The sequence below is a fragment of the Eurosta solidaginis genome, chromosome 3 (genome assembly GCF_040869045.1).
Source record: "Eurosta solidaginis isolate ZX-2024a chromosome 3, ASM4086904v1, whole genome shotgun sequence".
Taxonomy (NCBI): Eukaryota; Metazoa; Arthropoda; class Insecta; order Diptera; family Tephritidae; genus Eurosta; species Eurosta solidaginis.
In genome coordinates, this window is record NC_090321.1 from 169,995,967 (window position 1) to 170,007,388 (window position 11,422).

Consider the following 11,422-nt stretch of genomic DNA (forward strand, 5'->3'; position numbering starts at 1 on the left):
GCACTCCACCACAGTGCAAAAAAATTTCCGGCTTCACTACCAATACCCTAAAACTTCGGGAAGTGTCTTTATCGTTAATACAACAACAAGCTCTGAAATCCAACGAAGTATCACTCCTGCAAGTAAATGCTACTTTGGACTAAGTAGAGTAAATTCCTCTCTCGGCAAACGAAAATCATGCTCTGCAAGTCATTCATTGAACCCGTCCTAATGCATACATATATGGCGCAGAAGCATGGACGCTGACAGAGGATAGGTGATGCTATGCGAACGAAGGATGATGGTCGGGGCAAGAAGGTATTCCTGTTGGAACCAGCATACGGAAGCAATGAAAGAAGGCGGTCGCCACTCCGCTGAAAGGACCAGGTGGAAAACGATTTAACTGACTTGATGTTACCAATAGGCGGCGCCAGTTAGCCCAACGAAGAAGGACTGCCGCGACTTGTTGGCCGGCCAAACCCGTTTGAACGGCTATTGGCAATTAACTTTCTTAGCTTGGCACGGACAACTTGTATATAGTAACTGAAAAGCTCCCGACGACTCCTGTATGCATATCTGTTCTCTATAGAAAAGTGCTAATGTTGTTATGACTACAACATAATAACTACTGTTAATCGTAGACGATCACAAACTACGAATGAAAATAATGTGGTTGCATAAAACCGCAGAAACGAATGAGGAAATTAAATCGAAATTACCAATTTAACTAGAAAGAAACCCACACAAAAGTGCACATTAAAAATATCACCCTCATTATCGCTGTAGTTTGTTTATTTCACAATGTCATTATGTGCAGTCCAGAGAATATCTAGTATGATCACATTAAAATACATAAATCGACTCAACTTGTTATTGACCATGAAGAAAAATTATGCACGCGGAAAAGGAAAAGGTGAGAAGTTATAAAACCATATCACTCCCGCATTAAAAATGGATTTTGAAATTTAAAAAATATAAACCGCGAAAGATCCACGATAAAGTTAGTAAAACCATTCGAAACCGTGACTGCTTGTTCAATATCGTTGTGAGAATGTGTGCGATAGCTGTGGTATATTTAGTAAAGGGAGTTATCGAACATACTGAAGGAAAAACTTGTGGTGGGTAAACAGTAAACATTTTAAAAATTAAAAAAAAAAAAAAGAGTCAATTGTGGGCATTCATTCGAGTGTATTTCAGCTTTGAAACGCCTCTCAGCAAAATTGCATCTTTACTAGCTACCGTTCGAGTGGGAAAAAACTGTCGACGGGAAAAACTGTTGACCTTATAATTCTATTCAAACCCATCCATTGAACGTTTTCCATATTTTTGTATTCGCAATATCTCGTGTCTTACACCTCGTATCAAAGTAACTCACAGACATATCCACATAAGACCATCAAGCGTTTGAAATGAATTAATTGGTAATTGTACTAAGGAGCCCAACCTGAATAACATGCCCGAAAAAAGCAACGGAAATATGATGCAGTAGTGGTACAATTACTATATGCTCTTCGTGTCAGACACGGATCTAATTGCAGAAACGGTACAGTCGATAAATGCTTTAACGACCCCTCTGCTATTACAACGACCGTTGGCCGCCGCTCGCCTCCCTCCCCCGCCATCATTGTACGGAAAGCTGCCCTCACTACCCGTCAACCCGTGTGTGCGTGTGTGTGTATTCGTCATTAACACATAACAACTGTGTTCTTATTAAGTGGGGGTTTGTGGGACCTCTACTTGACCCTGGATTGACTGAGTGCTACCTCAGCCTTCGACAAAACCCACCTCATAATACTACGATCGAAATGCAGAATACACAAAATCGAACGATTCGAAGTTGGATCGAAAGAGATTGGAACACAGAATACCAAAATTGCCAAATCGAAAAAATTCCAATCCAAGTGGAAATGCAGAAAAAGGCTGAACAAAAGTTTGAAAATCGGGGCACCTTATATAAAATCCAACCCTTTATAAATATCTTGGTCGATTGTGGCTTGTGGTGGCATATGCATCTATATCATGGCGGAACGATACAAGGTGGCAGCATGGAACAGCTGATTATAAACTTTTTTTATTTGATTTGATACATCAACTTCCGGCGCAGTACGATTTTGACATTTGTCCCTCGTATTTACAAAAACAAAGTACATGGGATTTTTATTTATGTTTGTAGGTATGTCACTATGCTGCCACCTTGTATCGTTCCGCTATGATCTATATGAAAAATTTCATTGTGCCGCGGCTTTTACTATTGTGAACGCGTATTTCAAACATTCGCCAAATGTATGAATTCACAATGGCCCCAACCAATCGAAAATCGAATAACATCTCGCTTTCGATAAATTTTGCAATCTCTAGTCCACATAAAATTTTTCCAATTGTTGATTTTCAGTTTCTTACATTATTTTTACGAAATTTACGTTGCATCTAGTAACACAATGAAGAAAAAGGATGACGTAGATAACTTAATAGATGTAGAGTCAAGTGATGATGACGAAATCTTGTTAACTAAGCCAACAAACAAGCTAGGACTTGATAAGCAAAAAGTGGTAAATGATACTTCTTTTGTTCCTACTAAAGATGTGAATTACCGGAAGTTTCAAGATGATGACGAACCTCCAGCGCTACTAGTTGGTAATGTCGAACCTATATCCTCACCTTCGGTAAGTTACTTGTCTAGGAAAGAGATACCCTTTGGGAATAGGGTAATAGTCTATCACAAGGGTTGTAAGAACACCGCGCATTTGAGGGGCAACAGAAAAAGCAAGAAGGATCATACGTTCAATTAAATGGGGTTTTTGGCAATATGTTCGACCGCAAGTGCACGTCCAAAACTGTTATTATTTAATATTAATGGCAAGTTGCTCATACCCAGCAAACAATTGAGGTAACGTTTTACAAGAGGGTGTCCCATATTTCGGACACCCTTGTGGTAATTTTCTGTTTTTTGTAAATACCTTTCGACAGAAATAAAATTTAGAATTTCCGCTTTCGGTTTCTAAAAATGGAGGTCGAAATGCGTCTTTTGACAATTTTTGATAAAAATTAGGTGGTGCACCATGATTCATACTTGAATCATGGTGGTGCACCGTCTTGTAAAACGTTACCCAAATTGATAACTATACTCGAAAATAATTTGAACGCATGAGCTACATCAACTACAAATTCATGCATACGTTCAAATTAGTTTCGAGTAGAATTCACAATTTTCCTTTAATATTTAATAATAACAGTTTTGGACGTGCACTTGTGGTCGAACAAAATTACCTCGAACAGCTCATAATCGGTTGGTTTTGTTGGTCAGCTTTTCTGTTCGGCCTTGCTCCTGTTTGGCTTTATATGAGGGTGCTGCATTGACTGAAAAATTTCCATTTTTATGCGATATTTTGTTAGTACTCTTGCCATACAAGCTTTGCAATGAGTCAGCTTACAATTGCTTATCACTTAAAATGTTTTAAATATGCATACATATGGACCTGTCTAACTAAAATACATTCTTATGTATTTTGTTGCATCTAACACCTTTATGGGGGGTGGAGTAAAGGCGAACGTTGGACAGCAGCCGCTTAATAATGGTAAAGTCAATAATGTTAATGCGTCAAAAACAAATAGCAGTAGGAGCAACAACAGCATCAGCATACCATCAGTTAATACACTGGACGATAATGGGGAAGGCGATGGTGGAAGGGAAAACGATCCTACATTTTATACCCGTTCTACAGTCAACACACCCGCCCTAGAAGATGATGTTTACGAAGTAAGTTTTTTGACTAAATCACAAACATACATAAATATATAACATTTTTTTTATAGAGTTTAGACTACGACGTGTGTGATAACGTATTATTTAGAGAAGAACAAAAACGCATCGACAATGCGCTCTTCAATATTCGTAAAGATATTATACGTTGGTTTATTTTTATACAAATTGGGGTAGTAACAGCACTCATTGCCTGCCTTATTGATATACCAATCGAAGAATTATCTGCAGTGAAGTATACTTTTCTTAAACAATGTGAGTTCTATAATTGATTTTTTCGTAATAACAAAATTGTAAAGGTTCGTAAGCCGTCTGTTTCTCTTCGGCTATACAATATTTTTAATTTTTTTTAAACTTATATCGTCGGTACAATGCCAAAGAAACAAATATGCCATTTTTGTTTAAAAAAATATTATATATGTCAAATTTTGCAAAGCCAAACCAACAAATGTGGATTTTTTTGAAAAAAAAATTTAAAAATCATTTTTTTATTAAGATTACTTAGTGGTTTACAAAAGTCAACCTTCCAATCATATATGTAATACTCCTATATTGCTACAAAAGGCTCGGTACATTCCCAAACATCAGAGTGCCGATATATTGCTGTTCAAGCGTTTTTGTTTTTGTATTCAATAAGCGAATGTACCTAAATTAAAATTTTTTCTTGTCACACTTATGCTTCTACAATCACAAAAATTTTATAGGCTGACTTGTTTTGATTTCGAATTCAAAACACATTGCGAGCATTTTCTATTAGCAATATAGGAGTATTACATATATGCTTCCAATAGTGGTTGAAAAATACAAAATTAAATCTCTATTAATTAAATCTCTTTTTTTAACAATGTCTTACGCGTTTTTCTCAACACATCAAATATGCACAGTCGTTTCTTTGGCATTGGACCGACGATATAACAATTGATATTTATATAGAGATATTTTTTGGGCTATTTTATATATCTTAAGTTTCTTACCAAGTAAAAGAAAATGCATACAAGTTCAAGATTAGAATAATATCAAGTTTGGAGTAATATCTAGTCACCTTGCGAGTTATTTCCTACCCTTCATTTATGTAGTGAAATTGTTGATTATATTAGTCTTGCGGTTAAAAAAAATCATAAATGCGCTTATATTTTGATGTTGTTGTTGTGTTAACAGCGCTCCATTTAATGGGCACAACCACTCACAAATTGTCACCAAAGTCCTTTAAAAGGAGTCCAGGGAGATTTTTTTTTGTTTTTAGAGATATAATTTCTGTGGTGGGTATTCCTAAGATCCTCATAAACCAGGTTATATTCCGACAGTATTTTCAGTTCAATTTGTTTTTAAATGGCACCACGCCAGTCACAAAATCAGTAATGTTTTTTTATATTTATTTTTCCACCACTAGTACACAATGGTAATACCATAGAAGCCAGAACCATAAGGTAGCAGCTTGCCATTTGGTATTAATTTTTGTAATTGTTCGTATTTTCAATTAAGCTTGGTTTTTGAATGGCTCCATGCCAGGTTATATCCATGTTCATAAAAAAGTTAATTTCAATTTTTGCAATAAAAATTACAGTTTGTTTGATGTATGCACTCAGTATTGCATACTATGTTAAACGAGCTACTTATTCAGCATAAAGCATATATGCGACCAATTTTCTTTTATACGCCGTAATTTGTTCCGTTAGTTTTTATGATAATTTCGAGAATTATCTTTAATTTTAGTATATAAATAAATGTTAATTTTCAATATATGGCCTGTTGCCATGTGTTAACCACTGTCCCGTTACGATCCGTTATATATATAGAGCGAGTTCGTTTTTATATGGCACCACGCCAGTTTTTAAACTTCAATAAGCGATCAATTATAAATTCATTGATTCCTGTTAGTAGTGCAAAACCACCACCCTGACTCTAGGTCAGTGAAGCATTGTATCTCCTAACTCCACCAAAACGCCAGAAGGAAGCACAAAGCCAACCTTAAGGCCTATTTAAATTTTCAGCTCAACCAAAAAGCCCGAATAATTGCAGTTGAGCCGAGGATGACACTGCACGACCACTCCGACGAAACGACTAGACGACGGAGTGCCATAGGGAGATTGGTGTTAGAGGCGTAGGTTCCACATTACCGTTGTAAAGATGGTTGTTGTTGTATTAACAGTGTCATGTGGGGATACATCGCATGCAGGGCATACATTACGTACGTCGGTGTTTATTGTGGACAAGTAACCTATTACAGTATTTAGAACAAAGATGGGCCAGCGTGACACGTGTTTCCCTTGGTAGTATGCTTTCTTTTTCTGCACGAGTAGGATATTGTATATTGTTATTGGGCGCGTCCTGGCAAAGACGTTTACCGATTCTGTGTGGATCTAGGGTCTCCTTATGTTTGTCTGGATCAAACGGGTGTGTTGGCAGGTGAGGGATCTCATCATAGTGCTTATAGAGATGCTAGTTATTATTATTATCTACCGGTCGTAGTCCTCAGATATGTAACAACTTAGATAAAAATTATCGAAATAGAAAAATATATGTATGGTAACAATTTATAATTACAATGACATTATAACAACAATTTTTGTAAGAAATTTGCTACGGCTTAAATAAATACACATGTACAAGCATTTATATATTAATAGGAATACTGGAACATATCAATTGAAAAGAAAGTAATCAATAACATCAGCTTTAAAATCTTTTTTACATGAGTTAAAATGGGCATGATTGCAAACAGAGTTACATAAGGAGATCATTCTGTGAATAGGTTCATTATTTGCAAAATTCGTTCTACGCGTTTGAACGTAGAAAATGTATTTGTCCCTTAGACACCTTTCAGGTGCATAGAAGGGGTGAAGAAAAAGTAGTTCCGGAGAATCGATTTTGTTGTCGTAAATGTCTTTGATAAAGAAAATACCACAAGTTTTCCTTCGAATATTAAGGCACTGAATATTTAAAATTCTACATCTTAGTTCATAAGATGGCATCGATTCAAAAGTGAACATTCGTCGAAGGGCGAATTTGGTGAATCTCCTTTGAACTCTTTCTAACCGGCTGGAATGTGTGACAAAGTCTGAGTCCCAAATGATGCAGGCATATTCCAAAATGGATCTTACAAGGCTAATGTAAAGACTTTTCAGCGTTAGCGGATCAAAAAAGTCTTTGGAATTACGTTTGAGAAAGCCGAGTTTTGAATTAGTATTGGAATTATCCATTGTCGAAGCAAAGATGAAAGGAATATTTTTGAAAGAAATGAAGGTAAAGCCATGAATGCTATATTTCAATCGCTGGATATAGAACGCGCAAATCCTGTTATAACATGCAAAACCGCTAAAGAATTGATGGACAAATTGGAAAGTGTATACGAAAAAAATTCGGGAATTCGTGCCATGATTTTGTATGAAGAATATTTTTCACTCAAGATGAAGGATGATGAAACTGTCGCTTCGTACGTAGCCAAAGCAAATCAATTAGCATCAGAGATTGAGCAACAGGGTGAAAAATTTTCTGACAAAATGAAGATGGTGCGTATTATTAGTAGTTTGCCTGTAAAGTTCAACAACTATAAAACTATTTGGTATAATACAAAAGAAACTCGTAAAATTGATACGCTTATGGCATCTTTGCAGTTAGAGGAGGATAATTTGAATCGAATGAACAATGAACGGAATGATTCATCAGGTGCGGCATTTGTTGCTAGGTTTAAACACAATAAACACAAAGACTCCAAAAAAGATTTCAAGCCAAAGTCAAATGTTGCTGAATTGAAGAATAGAACGAAATGCAATGCTTGTGGTCAAATGGGCCATTGGGCAAAAGATAAAAAATGTCCAAAGAAAACAAATTTGTCGAATAGCAATAAAGCTGCAGACATTGGTGCTTTATCGGTAACCTTATAACAGCTGATTCGACAAACCTTATGGGAATCAATGCAATCGATTATTGGTGCCGCTAAGGTCGTAACCGTATCGTAGCCAACCAATTGGTTTTTGGTTACCGTCGTAACGATAAACAGCTGATTACGTTAGGGATACGACTACAGCGATACGACAAACGGCACCAATGACTGCAGCTTAAAACTGAAAATAAAAACGAACTAGCATGGTGTACAGTAGTATATTCGGACAAATCAAACGAATAAAATCCAGATTACTGGTGTGCTGATTCAGGTGCAACACATCACATGACTTTTCGTCGTGAGTGGTTCTCAGAGCTAATAGAACATAGTGGTCAAGTAAAATTAGCCGATCTTCATCGTGTCCAGATTCATGGAATTGGTACCATTCTTATAGATGCGAAGGTAAACAATCAGTGGGAGCAGCGTCGTCTTGAAAACGTGATGTATGTTCCAGAACTTGGTGAAAATTTGTTTTCGACAATAGTTATGACAGATAAAGGTTTTCAAGTTTTATTTGAAAGTGGTGGTTGCAAAATACTTGATCAACAGCGTAAAATCGTTGCACTAGGTAAGCGTGATAAAATGAAACAAATACGCATGGAATATCGTGTACGTACAAATGAAGTTGCAAATGTTGCAGCTGTTTCGCTTGAGCAGTGGCATTGTCGATTGAGCCACGTCAACATCAATTCAATAAGAAAAATGGTTAAAGATGGTCTGTAATGAGACTTTCGACTTGTCCAACAGTGAAAGATTTTTTTGTAAGGATTGTCAATACGGAAAAATTACGAGATCAACTCATAAGGAATCGATCAAGCGATTATCAGTTGCTGGAGAATACATGCATGCAGATTTATGTGGTCCCATGGAAGAAATTGGAATTGGTGGCGCTTGTTACTTCTTGTTGATTAAAGACGAAGCAACAACGTTTCATTTCACATATCTTATAAAGTCGAAAAGTGAAGTACATGGATGCTTGAGCTCTTTCATTCCAATGGTACAGAAGGCTTTTCGTTTCGACAACGATACTGAATTTGTCACTGAAGAAGTCAAGAAATTGTTAAGAAATGAAGGTATTCCAATCGAATATATTGCACCGTATACTCCATAGCAAAATGGGAGAATTGAACGTGATAATCGAACAATTCAAGAATGTGCAAGAACTATGCTTATTGCTAGTGGTTTACCAAAATATCTATGGTCTGAAGCTGCTCGTACAGCAACGTACTTATTGAACCGCACAACAAATAGCAAGTGTGCAGGGAGCACACCTTATGAAAAATGGGTTGTTCGAAAACCATGTTTGGATCACATCAAAAAATTTGGAAGAGAATGTTTTGTTCAAGTTCCAAAACAAACGGGTCGACAAAAGTGGGATCCAAAAGCGAAGAAAGTATTTTTGATTGGATTTGAGCCCACAACCCAAAACTTTCGACTATTTGATCCGAACAACAGAAAGATATTTCTCAGCTGTAATGTTCGTTTTAGTGAGCAAGTATCAAAAAATGTCGGTTTTAATGAGCAAGTATCAAAAAAATTTGTACTTCGGGATGACATTGATACTGATGATGAAGAATTGTCTGAAAATGCTTCAGGTGAAATCAGCTGATAATAATGATGTTTTTCTTGACGCTGAAGGAGAATAAACTGCGGAAACTCATGAACGGGTTCGACCCCAGAGAAGTAATCAACACTTCGATCTGCGAGAAAGTGTAAAGAGTCCAGATCGGTTAATTGAAAGTGGATTTTCAGCAACAATTGTTGAACCAAAAACATTTGAAGAAGCAATGAACTCACCCGATGCACAACAATGGAAGAGTGCAATGGATGAGGAGTTTAATTCATTGATCAAGAATCACACATGGGATTTGCTAGAGCCACTTGATGATCAGAAAATTATTGATAATCGTTGGGTGTTTAAAATCAAAGAAAATACTGATGGCTCAATTGAGAGATATAAAGCGCGTCTTGTGATTCGTGGGCTCACTCAGCAATACAGTGTCGATTACGAAGAGACTTAGTCCTGTCGTCAAATATACATCGATTCGTGGAATTCTGTCTCTAGCGTCAATGAATAAAATGCGGCTAAAGCAGTTCGACATTAAAACTGCATTTTTGTACGGTGAGCTGAAAGAAAACAAAGTGATTCAGACTCATGCGTTTTCATTCGGCGAAAGGATAAGACAATAACGATCATCGCGATTTATGTAGATGATGGGTTGATGGTAACAAATAACATTACTGAAATTAATTCGATAATTTCATACTTTCAAGACAGTTTTGAAGTAAAAGTTATCGAGGCAAAGCGATTTTTGGGTCTTGAAATTGATCAACGTCAAGATGGTTCAATACGCATACATCAGCAGGCTTATGCTAAAAAGATATTGAATCGGTTTGGTATGATTGAAAGCAAAACTGTATCAACTCCAATGGATAACAATCAGAACCTTGGTGATTTCGCAAGAGATAAACATGATGCTGTATTTTGGGACACGATCAGACATAGGCTACGCAATCGGTGTGGTAAGTCGTAACTGCGGTGAAACGCATATTCAAGTACATTAAGGGCACGATCGATATGGGTATTGTTTATAAAATTGATTGTGTTCTTGATTTGGTCGGCTACAGTGATGCCGATTATGCTGGCGATAGCGAAACAAGACGATCGACGAGGGGGTATGTTTTTCATATTGGGTCCGGTTTCGTAAGCTGGGCATCAGTAAGGCAAAAATCGGTCTCAACATCGACAACGGAATCTGAATATGTGGCGGCTTGTCAGGCAATCAAGGAACTAATCTGGCTTAAAAGTTTTTTAATTAGTTTGTTGTATGAACCAAAACTAAAAACAACTCCCGTCTTTCATAAAAGAACCAAGCACATCGATGTCCAGTACCCCCAGCGGGTAAGGGGGTCAGAATATACCCGCGGTAGGTATGCCTGTCGTAAGAGGCGACTAAAATCCCAGATTCAAGGAGTGTGTAGCGCAACCCTTCAGGTTGCCAGCGCAATATATAGCTTCTCCAAACCCAATTGTCAACCTCACCTATCCGCGGCGAATCCTGTTTCACTAACAGACGAGGCTCTGGCGCCCAAGCTCCTCATGGAACTTTGGGGTGGGGAGGGAGGGGATGGCCTGAAGGTTTAATGTGGCCACATAAATCGTTCCCGAGATGGTCTGGCTAGCACCTTAATGGTGCTGTGGTACCGGAGCGTACCGGATCTGTATCCGGCAAAGGACCTCGGTAACACACCCCAAAGCCTTCGGGGAGCAACCTTATCGCTACAACAACAACATGTCCAGTACCAGTTTATCCGAGAAAAATTTCAAGATGGTCAATTCAGCTTAGAATTTATAAATACTTGTGAGCAGATCGCGGATATATTTACGAAAGCATTGAATAGGAATCGTCATAAATACTTGTGCAGTTTGATGGAGATGACATCATAAGAGAACGTCGCCGATTTTGTTTAAAACAATGAGTGGGAGTATTGGAATTATCCATTGTCGAAACAAAGATGGCAACTCTCTTATTCTGTATTCTATTTCACTATTTTTACCTTCGTTAACTACAGTTGAAATGTGACGTTTATAGAAGAAGCACTTCAATAAAATTTTCTTTCCATAAAAGCGAATTGTTCAACTGTTAATTAAACGTGTTTTCTTTTGTGCGCTTATCTTTTTTATTCACTTAATTGGTTCGGTCCAAAGGACTTCTAAAGCATTTAAAAATTAGCAGCACTGATTATGCACTCCCTATGAAAGTCGAATCTAAGCTTCGAGTCTAAGTATACTCCTAAAT

The 11,422-nt window shown here is 37.3% G+C and overlaps 1 protein-coding gene across 2 annotated transcripts in view; it reads left to right on the forward strand.

Annotated features, from left to right (window-relative positions):
• The first annotated feature begins 771 nt into the window (after positions 1-771).
• Positions 772-11,422, forward strand: part of ClC-b (chloride channel protein 7) — a 34,064-nt gene continuing 23,413 nt past the window's right edge. Inside the window, exons 1-3 of one of the 2 annotated variants that reach the window (XM_067773840.1) lie at positions 772-892; positions 3,524-3,736; positions 3,793-3,994. In XM_067773840.1, coding sequence (XP_067629941.1) covers positions 872-892; positions 3,524-3,736; positions 3,793-3,994 — 436 coding nt within the window. In that variant the 5' untranslated portion in view covers positions 772-871. Of the gene's footprint in view, positions 893-2,316; positions 2,643-3,523; positions 3,737-3,792; positions 3,995-11,422 lie in introns of those variants that run through there. The other variant, XM_067773839.1, reaches the window with a different exon arrangement.